Consider the following 20,210-nt stretch of genomic DNA (forward strand, 5'->3'; position numbering starts at 1 on the left):
CTGAATTTGTACTTATTGCTAAGAAGGCCCACTGTCAGTGCAGGTAAAAAGGTCCAGTCCCGGGCCTTATTGAACGTATGAGATGAAATATTAGATTAAAATATTTTAAGATAATTTTGATTATTTTTAATTTCTTATTAATAAGGTCGATTTGAAGAAACTTCTATGAAATTATGACTTATAAATAACACTTGCACTGCGTGGGCTGTCAAAATTGCTGCAGAATTTTCTTGGTCTAACTCTAATAAGTTTTCACTTGCTTTATTGAGCTAAAGACGTTTTAAAGAATCAAAAAGTCTAATAACATTGAGGCACTTATACTTTTTAAAGGCAGTAACTATTTACAAGTGACTTTTTTTGTTAATACATAGGTAGGTATTTACGATAGACGTGCGAAAAATAGATATTTTGCAACGAGTGACGAATTTTAAAACACGGCAAAAGGGAGTGTTTAAATGTGCTTATTATAGCACCGGTGTCGTAATGTAGCACCAGATGTACTGTAAAAATTATGTTAAGAGATAATACGAATAAATATTTATACTGTAAAAAAATATCCCACCAAACACATTTTCATGTAAATTGTTGCTAAGACGAAACCATAAGACTCGCACTGTCAAAAAGTTGTCAGATCTCTTGTCGAGTCAAGCTTCAAACTCTACAAGCCCTAACTTCACTAACTCTACACCTTAGTCAAACTATGTGGCTTGGTTGTTTCGCTACCGCCACATGGGCATAAGGTGAAAAATTTATTAAATTCATTATTTTTAGGGTTCCGTACCTCAAAAGGAAAAATACTGAACCCTTAATAGGATCTCTCGTGTGTCTGGCTGTCCGTCTGTCACAGCCTATTTGCTCCGAAACTACTGCACCAATAAGTTGACATTTGGTATACACATGTAAGTCTATAACCCAAGGACATACATGTAAAGTAAATAACAGAAATTCAAATAAAGAGGTCACTTTTGAGATGAATGATAAATAGAAGAAAAACTATATCTTGTTGTATATCAAATGAAGGGGCTCATTGTGAGAATCTCAGATATATTTTTTCATAATTTTAAAATAAATAGTTTAGAAGTTATTTAAGAAAATACAAAAAATGACCATTCCCCCCCCCCCTTATCTCCGAAACTACTAGGTCTAAAATTATGAAAAAAATACACATATTAGCTCTTTTCCTATACCTAGATGACAGGAAAACCTATTAGAAATGTGCAGTCAAGCGTGAGTCGGACTTAAGTACCTAGTTTTCCGATCCCTACGGGTTTTTTAAAGACATTTTACTCACTTTTCTCTAAAAAAAAATATATATTTTGTTAAAAATTGTGTAATGTACGGAACCCTTGGAACGCGAGTCCGACTCGCATTTGGGCGGTTTTTGTATTATACTTACATACAATAGTTCTTGTAGAAACGAAACGGCCAAGCCACATACTTTTGGTGTAGAGCTAGTAAAGTTAGAGGGCTTGTAGAGTTAGAAGCTTGGCAAGAGATCTGATAACTTTTTGACAGTGCGAGCCTTAAGGTTTCGTTTGGGCAACATTTTACATCAAAATGTTTTTGATGGGATTTCACTTCTTTTTGTAAGTTGCTTATGACAATCTTCCATCCCCTAATTTAAAGGGTTGGGGTGATTTACTATTATAAATCCTAAAATAAGTATCTGGGGGCATCTGTTACACAATGTACTTCTTACTGATTCCCCATATAAACCCTTCACTCCGTAAGGGTAAACTTTGGGGTTGAAATCTGCCTTCACCCCGTAAGGGTAAACTTTGAGATTGAAATGTATTCTATATCCTTCCCCATAACAATACCTATCTACATACCAAATTTCAACTAAATCGGTTCAGCGATTATTGATTCCCCATACAAAATTAAACCCCCTCTTCATCCCCTTAGGGATAAAAAATTTCAAGTTTTTGAATTTATTTGTTATTTGTGTACTAAAACTATCTTACATACCAAATTTCAGCTTCTTAGAGGACTTCAGGAAGTACCCGGTATTGATGATCATCAAGTGAGTGAGTCAGTGACGAAATCGAAGTTTTTAGATATGAATAAAATCTAAAGTATAAGAGCTATGCAATTGATATGCTTAATAAGTCCGAGAACTTTGTTTATCTGGTATAATCCAACCCCAAGGGTTCCAAAAAACGACGAAGTGCGTCGAGAAAAGATAGATAGTGCCCTTGCGCTTTGCTCATCTTGGCGCGGCCCCTTCCGTGCCCCCAAATGTTAAAAGATGATACTACTGTAACTAATAAAAAATGATGTTTAGTTACCTACTATTTTCGCGTAAACTAGACTATTTTTATATCTTTAGTTATTAAGGTCCAAAATAATTATTTTCACTTATTATAAATAAATCCTCCTGATATGAAGTATCAAATATTGTTATTTGTATATGTATAACTCTTAAGTTAAAAACAATAAAATCTGTTATTACCTACTGTCAAAATGATTATTTTTTGCGGGATTAAGTAATACACTGCTAGTGTTCAATAAGGCCCATAATAGGACTTTTATAAAAGGTATATTTTCCAAGAGTATCGTAATATTTTTATAACTATTTTGGTTAATGAAGAAACTTAAATAAATGAGCAACCTATTTGAGAGAGTTTTTCATTAAAAAAAACCATTTTAATTTAAGGTGGGCTGTATATAGGCATAAACGGCCCACACGGAATATACAATAAGGTAAGTGAGGCCACTTACCTTATTGTATATTCAGGATGTATACCGTGTAATATTGAGCAGTTAGTTTATAATATACATATTATGATATTGACGTTGAATAGGACAGGACATGACAATAGGAACCAGAAATAGGTATAGTTGGTCAAACCAATTTGCCAGTAAATAAAAACAAAAAACTATATTCATCCTTTTCTTTTGGGTGCTAGTACTAGTGTAAGTCGAAGATAGTATGATGATTCTCTCCGTCTATGTTTGAAACGAGACAGTCCTTTGACAAACTATGTATAGTAAAAAATAGTTGTGAATATCTTGTACATTTTTATTACAATATTAGTCAAGATAATGAAATATAGCTGGTCAAGCAAATCTTGTCACTAAAAAAAGGCGCGAAATTCAAATTTTCTATGGGACGATATCCCTTCGCGAATACATTTTTCAAATTTGCCGCCTCTTTCTACTGACAAGATCTGATTGACCAGCTGTAGGTATTTTTACGTAATAAGATATTTTAATTTCACGTAATGTCCGCATCTAATTTATATATGTGCACGGTAAACAAACAAATGAATGATAAGAAAAGACAGACAGTGTTACTGAGCGGGAGGTGGGGCGAAGGGCGAGGTATAGGTAGGCTATGATAGGCTCTCGAGCGCCGCGCCGGCGACTGACGGACCAGCGCGGCGTAAGTATGTATGAATTTCGCGCCTTTTTAACTAGATTTTACTATTACAATGCAAGCTACACACAGAAATTTCTTACTTTCCATAATATGGCTGCGTATATTATTTTATAGTAATAGACTTATTTTTACAGACTCTAATTCAATATTAGATCTTATAGGACAAAAAACGCATATTAATTCTAAAGCTCATATCATCTTATTCTTCTAGCTTTTTAGCTTGCCTATTAAATCAAATCCACTGCAGACTACTCTTGGTCTGACTCTAGCGTGGTATATCCGATATACTTACTTATGAATTTGAAAAAAACATTTTTTGTGACATTCTCACTCGTTGAGCCTTTTTGCATAAAGGATGACTCTCGTTAGACCGAGCCGTGTCCGGGCCGGAGCTTCCGGAGCATGTGATCACGTGATCACCTGTCATGTCATTTAAAAGTAAGCCCCGGAAGCTCCGGCCCGGGCACGGCCTGGTCTAACGCCTCGGCCACGACATTGAGCGACTTGCGACGACGACAGCGATAACCATACTGCCGTGCTAACAACATACGCAGTAATCGCAGTTGAAAAGTCATGCAATTGTTTATCTTGTTCTCTTTGAATAAGTTCTTTATTTAAACGATGATTTTCATGCAAGTACTGCTCATACAATAAGCAGGGCAGCATAGCCATCGGACTTTTCGTTCCCACCTATGGTTATCGCTACCGCCGTCGCCAATTGCGTAATGTCGTGGCCGAGCCGTAAGATGTTCCTACATATATTTTACACAATTTTTGATATCAGTGATATCAATATATTTGTTTACAGTTGGACTTAATAAAACAATTCGACGAAGGCGACACAACGAACTACCAGACGAATGGGGAGTTCGACCTAGTGAGCTTCGAGGCTAACAAGCACATGAAGTATTACTCCTGTTGCGTGGAGCCCTACCCTGACATCACGTACATCATCAAGCTGCGGAGAAGGCCCATGTTCTACGTGTTTAACCTCATTCTCCCGTGCTTGCTTATTAATGGGATCGGTAAGTTATAATTGATTTTACTAATGGGTCAAAAACAAAACTGTGTTGGCGTCTTTCCTGTAGACATACACAAGAGTTAAGGACTATTGAGGTTAATTTTCTTATTTAACCCTTATCCACGTGAAAAGGTCCTCCTTTTATTTAGAGAACTATTATAAAATCATTACTTACATGCCCACAAGCTGTTAACTATTGCCCACAGGAAAGAAAACTAGCGTGTTCGCGCGAACTGTACATTTTCTCTCCTGTGGGCAATAGTTAACAGCTTGTGGGCATGTAAGTTATGATTTTATCACAGTTCTCTGAATAAAAGGAGGACCTTTTCACGTGGATAAGGGTTAAATAAGAAAATTAACCTTTATAGCCCTTAACTCTTGTGTATGTCTACAGGAAAGACGCGAACACAGTTTTGTTTTTGACCCTAATATCATCATCGTCATAGGCCTGTCAGTATATTGCAGATTATACAAACAGTGTCAGGCAGGACGACAACGTTTTTCATGGCTGTATAAGCCAATACGGGAGCGGCAACCACGACCGCATAACAGACAGGTGTAATTTGGCCGTGGCAACTGATGTCGGGCTGATGACCAGTGGCGGATTTGCCCTAAGGCCAAGTAGGCCCGGGCCTACAGCGGCAAGTTTTTTGGAGCGACAAAAAATTCGCTAATGATAACAAAAAATAACTCAAAATGTAGTCAATATGATGGGTGCTGAGAAAGGGGCGGTTACAGAGCCTGGGGCCTAGGGCGGCAAAGACTGCAAATCCGCCACTGCTGATGACGCTTGGCTCGCTTACTTGCGAGTGTCTTAAACCAAGCGTCATTGAGGATTTTACTAATATAGGTACCGAAAATCAGGTAACTTTAGTCCACAACTTACAAATATGGTCCAAATTCAAGTTCCAGTAAATTATGTATAAGAGTTTTTCATATTATGTTGAGTATATAATATAGAAAAAGCATTAGTGTAGGTATCTAAGCTCGAAAATAAATGTAACGACTACAAATCATTAATCATCGCTCGCGTACAAACGCATCATTCCATCAGGCGCTGCTCGAACCAGGCTCGGGAATATCCAGCAGAAGGTAATTGATTTACAGTATCAAGTAATACTAATATTTTTAAAACAGTGCTCTATTTATTGGTACAATTGATTATTAATTGAATTTGTCAACACGTTTTTTTAAAAGATGTTACCTTAAAAATCGTCGGGATTTGATGACATCTCCACTATGAATCTCCAGCGCATGCTTCAGAAAGACAGAGCAGTGAATTTTTTCCCACACCTGGGCACACTGGCTATACATATATGTATTATTTCCCTATGATAGGTACTACTAATAAAAAATGTATATTTATACTTCTTATGTATATAAATACCGATTTATTCTTTTTTAATTCTGATTACCTACTTATCACTTTAATTATAATTTGGTTGTTTAGTGATAGTACACAGATATGTGAATGGGAAACCATAGGATTGTTATATAGTCCAACAGTGGGTCAGAGTTCAATTTGACTGACCATACATAACATGGAAGTAGGCAGTCGAGTGACGGTCGCAGTTTTAGATCAGGGTAGGTAATAAAAGAAGTACGCAATTGTTGGGGGCTCCGTTACAACCAGACAGTTTAAATTTTAGGGTCGGCAGTTTTATGCCTACGTGTAGCGTACAGCGTACCTACGTTTTTATTCTTCTTAGACTTTATTCTACTCACGAAAAAATAGAAACCATACCAGGCGTGGCTCACTCCGCGATTTCGTCGCTTTGCTACAGGTAGCTAAAAATACATCCGTTCGACCCCAATTTTGGGGTTTGCCATAAGCCGCGCGTGGCGCTGTCGCCACCTAGCGGCCATATCTGTGCTGTTCGTGACAGACGCGTTTTGTTAGAGAGTGAGTCTTCTGTACATACCTAGTACTATTATTTATTCTGAGACCATACCCATACCCGTATCTGTTTAGTGCGAGAGGTTCGTCTAGTCTGAATCGTAAGCCCCTTAAACTTGCTTTCGTGGCAGGTACCTACCTATATTTTAAACCTGATCCAAGCTTACGTTAGTAAAATCATCCGCGGACTTACGAGTAACGATTTAAATTTGAGTCAGTTTCAAGATCCCGATCCATAATTCAAACGTATTCATACTTGGATTGATACAATTTACTTTTGCGAAAGTGTAATTTATTGGAAAGTTTTACGAGTGGCATTGAAACAAATCGTTTGGTAAACAAAGTTTTGGGTTATTGGCTGGGGTGAGTTGAAGCGGGCAAAGGTATTTATCTGTCAATCTGTGAAGGTACTTGTACATATCTTACAAACTTTCTGCTATCAATAAATCATATCATAAATTATATTAGTTTAATAGTTTTTGTTTCACACCTGGTAAATAAAACATTCTGTACTCTGTACACAAGTTACGTTTTGTTTCGCCTTTTCTGTTCCCGAATGTTATGAATATTGGGGTATTTCGTTACCCACAATTTTCATACTGCAGGATTTTCGCTGAGCCAAAATGCTTGCGACACTTGTCAGTTCAACACATTTCGTGCCAGAAAGAGTCATGGTATACGCATTGTGATTCAGTAAAATCCTGGGACAAACAACAATTGAAAAATACTTATCGAGACGACAGATCGGTCAACAAGTCACATCATCATTTCCGTACATGTTTAATGTCGATTAGAATTTCCTATAAACGATTTTCTACAGCTGAGATAGTTTTGACCGATGTCCTAAGATACTTACTATTAAAAATCAGGTGAATATCCTTAACTTTATTAACAAAAGCGGTAACTTTTGTTAGGCAGCGTATTTATGACACATTCATATTTTATTAGCTTTAATGTTTATGTGGCAGTTTGAAAATGCTTTAGACTACTTTAGAGAGTTGGACCAACATGATAGTTTTACGGTTAAAGAGCTTAAATATTTAACTGCTAATTGCCAAACAGTGGCGATCATTATAGTGTTTTTCAAACTCGAATTTCCATATAATTTATAACTTAAATACGCTAAATCTCACAAAATTGTATTGAATTGACACTTTTCAGCGTATTTACACAGTTTTAAAAATACTATAAACTAGCGTAAGATTTTTTTGCCTGAGAACTAAGGTTTTTTTTACTGGCAGCTCTTCTCGTGTTCTACGTACCGTCGGAGTCTGGCGAGAAGGTGACCTTGGGGATCAGTGCACTACTCTCCATGACGGTGTTTCTCATGACCATCAGGGACACCTTGCCACCAACAGAGAAGACTCCACTTATTAGTAAGTACTGGATTCCTAGCTAAGAAACAATCGACGATAGAAAACGCCAGTCGAAACTTAAGTAAATAATGTATTTTTCGGTTGACGTTTGTCGATGTATGATTGTCATCTTGGCTAGGATCCTTGAAGATTAATTCGAAAGAAAATAACTATTCGACATTAACTTTTGTCAAATAGTATTTGCGTAATAAATTCAATGCAAACACATTTATAAGTCTGAAGTAAGTAGTTAAAACTTTTAATAAGCTTGAGGTAAATTAGTACCTAACTAATCGATACTGAACAGAACTAAGTAAGTAGTCTACTTTTGTGCTAAAATGAACTAGTAACTCATGACACAATGGATCTAGCGGAATCCACAAACACTTGATGTCAATAAAAAAGTCACAAGTTTTAATGGACTTTATTTGTTCTCAGGTCTGTATTACGGAGTTAGTACGTGTCTAGTATCGTTCTCGGCCTCCCTCTCCGTGGTCACTCTAAATATATCCTACAGGCGAGTTGAATTTGTCTATGCTACTACTATTTTATGTTCGCACTCGATTTCAATAATGTTTTTTTTAACAAAAGAAAAAACCGGGCAAGTGCGAGTCGGACTCGCGCACGAAGGGTTCCGTACCATAATGCAAAAAAAAACAAAAAAAAAAGCAAAAAAAAAACGGTCACCCATCCAAGTACTGACCACTCCCGACGTTGCTTAACTTTGGTCAAAAATCACGTTTGTTGTATGGGAGCCCCATTTAAATCTTAATTTTATTCTGTTTTTAGTATTTGTTGTTATAGCGGCAACAGAAATACATCATCTGTGAAAATTTCAACTTTATAGCTATCACGGTTCGTGAGATACAGCCTGGTGACAGACTGACGGACGGACGGACGGACGGACAGCGAAGTCTTAGTAATAGGGTCCCGTTTTACCCTTTGGGTACGGAACCCTAAAAAACAGATTTATGGGATGAATACACATCAATATAATGAATAAAGCTTTGATTGGTCTTTATGTAAATAAATAATTATTATATGTATAGGGCATTCTTACACAACTTAACAATAAACTTATGGTAACATTCCATTTCTAACCGCAGCTGCTGCACTACCGGTACCTACTGAACGCGTCGCTGTCATTGTCAATTTCCATAGTAAAAGGAACAGTAGTGCAGCTGTCGTTGGAAATGGACTGTCACCATTAATAAGACTTGTATTAGACAACGATATATGGAACATATATGTAAATTGATTTTATATTTACTTACGATTCTTGCGAGCGACATGTACATCTGCATCTGCAGCTACAAAAGCGTGTATACCCACTAAAATTATTCATAAATTGGGTATGCACTTTTACTACATGCTGAAAATAAAATAAAATAAATATTCATTAAGTTGTACTAGGTTTCCCAAATTATATTTAACCTGCCGAGTGTTGCACGACTTCGATTTTTTTGTATAGAACTTAGAACTTAGATATCGAAGTTTGTGGAATTAAGTAGGTAGTTATTAATTTCGTTTAGTTGTCATCATCATCATCATCATCTCAGCCATAAGACGTCCACTGCTGAACATAGGCCTCCCCCTTGGACCTCCATTCGTACCGGTTGGAAGCCACCCGCATCCAGCGTCTTCCGGCGGCTTTAACAAGGTCGTCCGTCCATCTTGTGGGTGGACGTCCTACGCTGCGTTTGCTAGTCCGTGGTCTCCACTCGAGCACTTTTCGACCCCATCGGCCATCTTCTCTGCGCGCAATGTGGCCTGCCCATTGCCACTTCAGCTTGCTAATCCGGTGAGCTATGTCGGTGACTTTAGTTCGTCTACGGATCTCCTCATTTCTGATTCGATCACGCAGAGAAACTCCGAGCATAGCCCTCTCCATAGCTCGTTGAGCGACTTTGAATTTTGAGATGAGGCCGATAGTGAAAGACCACGTTTCGGAGCCGTAAGTCATCGCTGGTAAAACACATTGATTAAAGACTTTCGTCTTGAGGCACTGAGGTATGTCGGACGAAAAGACATTACGTAGTTTCCCGAACGCTGCCCAACCGAGTTGGATTCGGCGGTTGACCTCCTTCTCGAAGTTGGACCTACCTAATTGGACTACTTGTCCTAGGTAGATGTACGAGTCAACAACTTCGAGTACCGAGTTCCCAACAGAGACTGGGATGGGCACAACATTGGCATTTGACATAAGTTTCGTCTTGTCCATGTTCATTTTCAAGCCCACCCGTTGTGAAACTCGGTTGAGGTCATCGAGCATCATGCTGAGTTCCTCCATCGACTTTGCCAAGACTACGATATCGTCGGCAAACCGAAGGTGAGTGATGTATTCGCCGTTGATGTTGATGCCAAGTCCTTGCCATTCCAGAAGCTTGAAGGTGTCTTCCATTACGGCAGTAAACAGTTTCGGAGAGATAACGTCTCCCTGCCTTACAGTAAGGTTGTGATTAGTCAACAAAACGTCCAATCTCTTAACAATAAGACGGAGAGATTGGAAGTGCTATTGAAAACTGACCTAAATAGTGACATAGTGGCTTTTACGGAGCACTGGCTGACGGATGATAAAATTGCATGTATACATTTAGATGGCTATTGTTTAATATCGCATTTTTGTAGAAGACAAGCAATTCACGGTGGTTCGTGCATTTTTGTTAAAAATTCCGTCAAAGCAGTCGAAATAACAGACATACAGCAACTTTCAAACGAACTTTATTGCGAAATATCCGCGATAGAATTACTAGACCTAAATCTTATTGTTGTGTGTATTTATCGGACAAATAGTATAACCGCCAATGAATTTATGACTCGCTTAGAAAGTGTGCTCGCTAAGATCGCGGATTATGATAAGGATTGCATTATTGTAGGCGACATGAATATTGATTTTTTAAATGATGACCCTTCTAGGAATAATTTGATTGATTTACTAGCTGTATACAATTTTAGATGTATTGTAGATTTTTATACTAGGATTAGCAGTCATTCGGCTACGTGTTTAGACCATGTATATACTAACTGCCGGCCCGATGTAACGCATGCGTCTCCTGTGGCTACAAACATTAGTGATCATCACGCGGTGCGCTGCGAGGTGATGTACCAGGCTCGCGCGCCACCGGCGCCGGCGCGGTTGGCACGCGCATTTACTCATGCGAACCGAACTTCCTTCATAAAAGCATTATTCAGTATAAACTGGAACGATTTGTGGAATCGCCGTGGACGCACGGCTGCGCAGATGGCGTCATCTACTATAAATATTATTAAATATCACTTTGACAGTTGCTTTCCATTTAAATTGTATAATCGTAAGAATCAATCCTGGGTATCAGATGACATTCTCAATTTAAAACTATTTTTATTTGATATTATTAAAATTGGCAATGTGTTTCCAAATAATGAACGCCTAAAACAAATAATCGACAGTACACATAAGAGGTATAACGAGCTCGTTAGGCAGACAAAATACGACCATTATAAAAATACTATAAAAATGAGCCAAAGTGCCTCCAAATCCATGTGGCAAATTGTAAATAAGGAACGGGGCAGAACCTCACGCCCTCTGGCAGATTTTTTTGATGTTGTCGTAGACTCAGACGGGACCAGTTTTGCATCGAAACAGGACGCTGCGAGTGCTATGAACAAACGGTTTGCGTCCGCGGCGGCGGCATGTGGAGCACCGAGCGCCGACTTGCCGCAGGTGAGCGCCGCGCTGAGCCTTGCCCGCGCGCCGGCTGATTGTAGCCTGCTCCTCCGTCCGTTCTCTGTAGCTGAGGTGTTTCGAATAATCACCAAAAACATCCCACACAAAGCCACTAAAGATCTATACGATATTTCTATGGAGCTCATATATATCGCTGCCACTCCCCTATCACCTGTGCTGGCGGATCTGTATAATCAATGCATTTTCGAAGGAGTCTATCCCTCATCCCTTAAAACAAGTAAAATTTCACCTGTGTTTAAGGGAAAAGGAAAAAGAGAAAACATTGATGGATACAGACCCGTCTCCATAATTCCAGCGGTGGCTAAGGTGTTCGAAAATGGCCTCAGCTCGCGACTAACGGATTTTCTTACGGCTACAGACGCTCTGTCTGCGCGGCAATATGCCTACCGCGCGGGCCGCTCGACTTGCGGGATGACGCGTGAGCTGGTGCGCTGTGTTGTGGGTGCTCGCGAACAGGGCCGGCAGGTCGCTCTGTTATGCTGTGACCTGTCGAAGGCGTTCGATGTTGCTGACCACAGCGTGCTCGCTGTCAAACTGCGCCACTATGGCATTAGAGGTAAAGCGCACGCACTCTTAACAGATATGCTTCATGGTAGGTCCCAGGCAGTGGTAGGTGACGGGGGCAGAGTGAGATCGGAAGCGATATCGACGGCAATGGGAGTTGCACAAGGGTCGTCGGTGTCGAATATACTTTTCTCGCTGCTTCTAAATGACCTTCCGGAAGCAATAACAGCGGGAGAAGCTTATATGTATGCCGATGACGTCGCTGTTGTAGTATCCGCACCCAATATAGATGAACTCGAGCAGCGCCTAAATGAAGTTGCTAGTCAGGTATCGCGGTATTTCAGTGTGAACGGCTTAGCACTTAACTTAAAAAAGACCAATTTCCTCCATTTCAATCTTGCTGGAAGAGATCCTAGAGATCTAGTGGTACTCGTGGACCGTGTCAGAATAGACCGGGTCCAAAGCGCCGCATTTCTGGGCATTGAACTTGATAGGGGCCTCCAGTGGGAAGCACACACTATGAAAGTTTGTAACAAACTGGCGGGTGCCTGCTTCGCACTGCGACGCCTGGCAAGGGTGGTGCCCAGGGATGTGGTGAGGTCCTGCTATTTTGCCACTGTGCACTCGATCCTCCAATACGGTGCGGAGCTGTGGGGCCGCGCTGCCGAATGGGAGCGTGTCTTCCGAATGCAGAAAAGAGCCGTCCGAGCGATTGTACAGGTAGGACAAAATACATCTGCAAAACCACTCTTTAAGGACCTCCAGATACTCACGCTGCCCTCTGTAGTCATATACCAAGTAGCTGTCTATGTGCGATGCCACCTTAATGAATACGCGAGAGGAGCTGACGTGCACTGTCGTAACTTGCGGAATGCCCACAGGCTCCTGGGTGTTAAGCATAGGTTAGCCAAGTCAGCGAAACTAACCCACGTGATGGGGCCGACTGTGTACAACAGACTGCCGAGTCATGTCACGAATGCGCCGTCATTAATGAGCTTTAAAATACAACTGAAACGATGGCTTATCGAGCACACTTTTTACAGCTTTAATGAGTTTATGGAGTACAAAATAAGTACCCAAACTTAGATTTATATTTAATTTTTAATTGTATATCATATTATTATAAATGTAAAATGTTACAAATCTTATTTTGTAAATAATTTCTTGTAAACAATATTTTTGACATGTAATACGAACTATTATGAATAAAATATATGAAATATGAAATATATGAAATATTACGCCTCTTTGCAATGGAATCGCCTTCGTGCTCTGCTCCTGTACTCGGACCGACATGGTGGTGTTACTATACAAATACTTCAACACTTCGATGTACCGATAGTCAATATGGCATCGCTGAAGAGACTCAAGCACCGCCCATGTTTCCACCGAATCGAAGGCTTTCTCATAGTCCACAAACGCTAAGCATAATGGTAAGTTATACTCTTCGGTCTTCTGTATAACTTGCCGCAGCGTATGGATGTGGTCTATGGTACTATAGCCTTTTCGAAACCCGGCTTGTTCGGGAGGCTGGAAGTCATCAAGTCTGTGTTCGAGACGGTTCGTGATGACCCTTGAAAACAGCTTATAGACATGGCTGAGAAGCGTGATGGGTCTGTAGTTCTTCAATAGGCTGTTATCACCTTTTTTGAAAAACAGCACCACCTCGCCTCTATTCCATGTTTCAGGCGTTTTGCCCTCGCACAAGACGGAATTAAAGAGCTTCTGGAGGACTTTAAGTACCGGTGTTCCACCCGCTCTCAGAAGCTCTGAAGTGATTCCGTCTTTGCCCGGCGCCTTGTTGTTCTTAAGCTGCTTCAGGGCCATCCTAATCTCGTACAGACTGATGTCCGGGATATCTTCGGTATAATGTCGGGACAGCTTGGCTCTTGGATCTCCTACCAAGCTGTCGACGGGCTTTGCGATCGAAGTGTATAACTGTCCATAGAACCTCTCGATCTCGCCTAAAACCTCCGCTTTGCTCGACGCTATGCTGCCATCTTCCCGTTTCAGCTTCGTCAGCTGGCTTTGCCCAATAGACTTGTCCTTTGCGAACACTTTGGAGCGTTGGTTTCGCTCAATAGTCTCTTTAATACGGTTAGTATTAAAGAGACGCAGATCATGTCGCAAGGACTTAGATATACGTCTATTGAGTTGCCTATATGACTTCGCGTCATCGGGAGACTGCAACTTTAGCGAGCGTCGTTCAGCCATGAGGTTTAAGGTTTGCTCGGTCAATTTCTGAGGTCTATCTTTACGGCGGGGTCTAAAAAACTTAGACCCTACTGTGTGGACAGTTTCCACTAGCCCGTCGTTGATTTCGTCCACTGAAGCCAAGTTCTCTAGGCAAGCAAAGCGGTTAGAGAGCTCGAGTTGAAAGCTTTCGGGGTTTTGAACATGGGCTCGAGTAGGTCGGAGCGTAGACTTCATCAGGCTGGACCTTTCAAGTTTAATATTGACCACTGTATAACGTTTAGTTGTACCACTGTATATATATTGTATGTAAATAAATGATTTTTTATTAAAAAAAAAGGAGGTATTTAGTTAGTTTTATAATTCTCGTGTCACAAACGAATTCGATTAGTTATCTGATAGTCTAAAAAACAAGTATGTAGCTTATCTATTCTTTTTGACCTTATTAATTACACATGTTATATTTGTCTAGCGCAAGTAATAAGCAAATCCTTGAAATTAATTAGATAAACTTTTAAATATTCCCTAGTAGTCCCTACTTACTTTCATTCATCTAATTATACACGGTGTTTGACTTTGTGTAATCGCAAACGTTTAGGAACCAGGAACTAAATTCAACTCTATTAAACTCACGCGGGTTAAACGCGCCCGGTAATTAGCTATTACGATGTGTATCTATAGTTTTGGAGTTGTAATTAATTACTCAATCTCACTAAATGATATAATTTAGACTTTGTAAATAATTATATTTGTACTTCTTCTTCCTCGCGTTATCCCGGCATTTCGCCACGGCTCATGAGAGCCTGGGGTCCGCTTGACAACTAATCCCATGATTTGACGTAGGCACTAGTTTTTACGAAAGCGACTGCCATCTGACCTTCCAACCCAGAGGGTAAACTAGGCCTTATTGGGATAAGTCCGGTTTCCCCACGATGTTTTCCTTCACCGAAAAGAGACTGGTAAATATCAAATGATATTTCGTACATAAGTTCCGAAAAACTCATTGGTACGAGCCGGGGTTTGAACTCACCGCTAGGCCACCAGCGCTTCCGTACGTACAAATAATTTTATTTGTACGTACATAAGTAATTTTACAGTATATATAATTAACTAATTTACCGCCCTAGTGTGGTAATTGGCACAATACGTGCATATGTCGAAAATTTAAAGGGCCATAATATTATGTAAACGTTGTACAATACACGTGCGAAAAGATAATTCGCATTCGTGTCGTTTAAAACACTCCCTTGGATCGTGTTTCAATATATAGCCACTCGTTGCGAATTTCCTACTTTTCGCACCTGTAACGTAATGTACTATATAATGCATGCACCTACATCATAGGTACCTAATATTATATGTAGTCAAGAAATATTTAGATTACATATGTACGAACAAAGATGAAGTTTAAGCTATGTAAGCAGTTCCCACTGAAAGTTTATAACCTCTTTCGTAGTACTTCAAGACAAGGTCCCTAAAAGGTCTATCACTAAAAGGATTTGCATAACATTATTCCCAACATTACGAGTAGATACGACGCGGCCTAGAAGCGGATCATTTATCTCTTTTGCTGTCACGTCATGTCACGTGAGGGATTTTCTATGTCACTAATGATTTAGCACCGGATGTGATAAAAAATGCCTAGCCGTTCGACACACCTGAGTACAACATATGTCCTGTACTAAAATCCGAAGGCTATATTTATTGGTTGAACATCGGAGCACGAAATTGGGAGTCCAATTTAGATTTATCAACTTGTTACGGTTTTGATCTTATTTTAATATGACCTTGAAGATCGCTCACGCGGATTGGTGCCTAAGAGATGAAGTCGAGAGAGAGTTGTGTGTTGTATGCGTGCTGTATGTAGGTTGTGATTAATGGTAACATTCCATTTCTAACCGCAGCTGCACTCCTAGTACTGAACGCGTCGCTGTTATTGTCAATTTCCATAGTAAAATGAACAGTAATGCAGCTGTCGTTGGAAATGGACTGTCACCTTAAGTCTTCTGTTGACTTGTGTCTATGCGCCCCAATCACCAAGATGATCGTTAAGGTCGTATCAAAACCAGTTGAAAAGCGTATTAACAAGTTGTTAAAATTGAATTTGGTTCCGCGTTAGCAGCACCGCGGACTGTGTATGAAAAAATAGATCTTGATGGAAAAATATAATACTTACCAGAAAATGATATCATTTGTAACGGTTCAGAAGAGATTTTCCATGGAAAAGTTAACATTATCACTATACCTTATAAAACAAAGTCCCCCGCCGCGTCTGTCTGTTTGTGTGTTTGTATGTTTGTTCGCGATAAACTCAAAAACTACTGAAAACCGCATGCGGTTTTTACCTATCAATAGCGTGATTCTTGAGGAAGGTTTAGGTGTATAATTTGTTAACCCGTGCGAAGCTGGGGCGGGTCGCTAGTAGATTTATATAACAATACTTTTAATGTTGTTAACACACGTAAACCTGTAAGGGCCTGGTAATGTTACTTTTGAAATAAATTTAGACTTTTACTCGGTCGAAAGGCTACGTAATATAGGTAACTAAGATAACTGGTAAAAATAAGCATGAATGTATATCCTACTCAGCCTTCACGTTTAATATCGTTCCCCAAATGTCGGCATTAAGTAAATTATATTTGTCCTACAGAGCGTTGATGCGTATGTATTATCATTATTAGTTCCGGGTCTCTGCATTTAGTGAGAGAGCGCCGTTTAAGGGCTCACTGCCCTTTGAAGCATAAATGTAGTGTAAACAGCAGTGAGCCACGGAGATAATCCTGTAATAACTCGGGATGTTAATTTTAACACTAGGTTTCTACCTACGAACGCAAAGATAAAGATGTTGGTTGAAGATGTTTCGTAGATATTCCAAGGGCCACGTTTACACATACCTACCTGTTATACATCGGACATCATCTCTCGTAACGAGGACTCCATGGAACGCTTAGTAGTGCAAGGGAGAGTCGAGGGCAAAAGATCTCGTGGCCGCTCCCCAACACGATGGACAGACCTCATTAAGTCCATCACAGGAAATTCAGTCAACGATTGCTCCCACTCCACCAAAAACAGAGCCATATGGCGACAGATCGCAAGAGCTGCGGTGGCGCAGAAATCGACCGTGACATGACCACGACCACTCTGTCAAGAGTGCACGACTAAGAAGAAAAAGAAGAACCTGTTAAACATTTAATCATTATCGGGGTCCCTATGGTTCCCATAAAGTTTTTAAGTCATAAACCGTTCACTTTTTAGGATTTTCGTAAGGTTATCCTATAGGTTAGGTTAGGTTTGTTTTATGGCAATCATGAAAAGTGAGGTGTTTCTGAACCAAATAAATTATGACTAACGATAATGCGGGCAAACAATACTTTATGACTTAAAACTTTTTGGGAAACAATAGAGACCCGATCTTCATCAGACCGCGGCTTGTTGTAACATGACAACGCGTATTTATAAGACCGTATTTATATTGCTATGATAACTTATTATAGTATACGGTCGGCCGAAAAAAATGCTGAGGTTTTTTATGTACACGTATTAACTAATATTAAGTTAGCCTAATGCATCCTTGTTACCAACATGTGTGACAAGCTGATGCCATGCCATTATCCTTACATAAAGGATGACTCTCGCTAGACGGGGGCCGGGCCTAAGCTCCTGGCGCTTCATTTCTAAGGAAAACACCACGTGATCAACGATCAGTCGTCATTAGAAGATGACAAGTCGGACGCTTCGGCCCGGGCCCGACCCAGTCTAGCGTGAGTAAAGGATGTCTCACGTTAGATCAGGCCGTGTCCAGGCCGGAGCTTTCGGCGCTTAGTTTTCTAAAGAAAGCACCACGTGATCACCGATCAGTCGTCATTAGAAGATGACAAGTCGGACGCTTCGGCCCGGGCCCGACCCAGTCTAGCGTGAGTAAAGGATGTCTCACGTTAGATCAGGCCGTGTCCAGGCCGGAGCTTTCGGCGCTTAGTTTTCTAAAGAAAGCACCACGTGATCACCGATCAGCCGTCACAGAAAATGACACGTCGGACGCTTCGGCCCGGGCCCGACCCAGTCTAGCGTGAGTAAAGGATGTCTCACGTTAGATCAGGCCGTGTCCAGGCCGGAGCTTTCGGCGCTTAGTTTTCTAAAGAAAGCACCACGTGATCACCGATCAGCCGTCACAGAAAATGACACGTCGGACGCCTCGACCCGGGCCCGACCCGGTGTAGTGTGAGTAATCCTTAAGAAGGTTGGATTAATTTGATGATATGATATTGTTGAGTGAAATCGGTTGGCACGATTAAATACCTGTAAATAGTTGTGGTGTCCTTGGTGTGTAAAGTCGTGTGTTTTTCGTAGAGGAGTGAGAGGGCAGCCGGTGCCGGCCGCGCTGCGCGAGCTCGTGCTGCAGCGGCTCGCGCGGCTGCTCTGCATCAACTTCGATGTGGACGCCAAGGTAAGGTATAACGACTATTATAGACTGACCGCTTAAATGAGTCCTCGCCTGCGCGGTACGGGGGCGACGGGGTATGATGACTAAGGACGGCGGGGTAGGTGCGGGCGCCGTACGCCTGCCGCTCGCACATTCCCCGCCACCCTTAGTCGTCCTACCCCGTCGCCCCGTACCACGCAGGCAAGGACTCATTTAAGCGGTCGGTCTATAGGTAAAGAAGGTAAGGTTTAAGCATAATAAACATTCAGACTTATATCGACCGGGATATGAACCGTGATTACCTTTTGTATTGTTTTCGAGCTCCCGATATTTCCACGGAGTTACCCGTGAATAAGATGCATGTAACTGCGTCGAAATATCGGGAGCTCGAAAACAATACAAAAAGTAATCACGGTTCATATCCCGGTCGATATAAGTCTAATAAAACTAACAGTGAATCATTGAAAACCGACAAGAATCATATTTAAAATAAGAACTCAAGGCATGATAACGCCTTTATACCACTTTTACTCGCCATACTTATCTGACGGTGGTGGTGGCGAGTAGGATTCACTATTTGCCTCTTAATTACTGCAATGGAGGAATCGGCGTATGATCCGTACGCTATCCAGGATCCGTACTTAATTGCAAAGGAGCACTGAGCGAGAGACATTCGTGATATCCCCCCTGCAGTGGCCGCGGCAAATGTAGCGGAAGAAATCGGATTTCCCCATGTACATTATATGTATATTATTTTCCATCATCTGTTTTCCCTGCTTCTTTTTTGAACCTCTAATAAATTTATTTATTTATTCGTATGGCATTCAATTTTGCATTTTGAGTTTAGCCTCTAGGTTTTTGTAGTTCTGCTGATCAGCATCATGAATTAAGCAACAAGATTTTCATGGAAATCTGTGTTTTTTGGTAACGTACCTAAAACCTCCTACCCTTCTCCTTCCTATACGTTCATACTTTACGATCTTCCGTATTCACAACAACGTAGGTAAATTCTTAATCGACTTTTTAAGGGTTTGCTAATAATGCTCAATTAAGTCCTTAACGGGGGGATTGATTTCGTCTGACTGAGCTTCACACGCACGAGGAGTGACTAATTAAATTTCGACTTGTGCCTTCCTAAATACACTTAACTAAATTATGATACTGTAGGTGTTTACAAATACTGTTAATACATCCGGATACACAATGTTATCACAAGAGCAGAGAAATATTACACGGGACATACAAAAGATACAAAAGAGAACACTCCTATTTAGTGGCGGCATGCTTTATGACAATTTTCAGAGGGCTCCCTTGCGGCCTAGACCCTTCCCGTAGTTCGCCCTACATTTTATATGAAATTGGTACCTTATGAAAATAGTCACTTTGAGTATGTCGGTACAGTCAGAAAACTGTTTCTTGTTCCTTTTGTCTTGATCATGTTACTTTAAAATAAACAAATTATTTGTTACATACCAATTGCTGTATTGAGAGCTGTTACCTAATCAAAGGTTGGCTGCAAAGTGCGTAGGTACACTAGGTTACCCACTCCACATTATGTACAATTGTACACATTTGAGCACATATACGCGAACGTCAAAAATATAGGCTACCTTGAACGGGAAACATAACATAACAAACAAAAGGAGTAGAGAAGATACCTTTTTCTACTCGTCGACTGTAATTCTTGAAATAAGATTTCGTATACCAAACT

The 20,210-nt window shown here is 40.5% G+C and overlaps 1 protein-coding gene across 1 annotated transcript in view; it reads left to right on the top strand.

Annotated features, from left to right (window-relative positions):
- The window catches only part of LOC134680197 (neuronal acetylcholine receptor subunit alpha-10-like), an 81,422-nt gene that overhangs the window by 42,224 nt on the left and 18,988 nt on the right, over positions 1-20,210 (top strand). Inside the window, exons 4-7 of the mRNA XM_063539278.1 lie at positions 4,191-4,407; positions 7,542-7,676; positions 8,094-8,172; positions 18,427-18,523. Of these exons, the coding sequence (XP_063395348.1) occupies positions 4,191-4,407; positions 7,542-7,676; positions 8,094-8,172; positions 18,427-18,523 (528 nt within the window). The remainder of the gene's footprint in view (positions 1-4,190; positions 4,408-7,541; positions 7,677-8,093; positions 8,173-18,426; positions 18,524-20,210) is intronic.

This window comes from Cydia fagiglandana, chromosome 3 (genome assembly GCF_963556715.1).
Source record: "Cydia fagiglandana chromosome 3, ilCydFagi1.1, whole genome shotgun sequence".
NCBI lineage: Eukaryota > Metazoa > Arthropoda > Insecta > Lepidoptera > Tortricidae > Cydia > Cydia fagiglandana.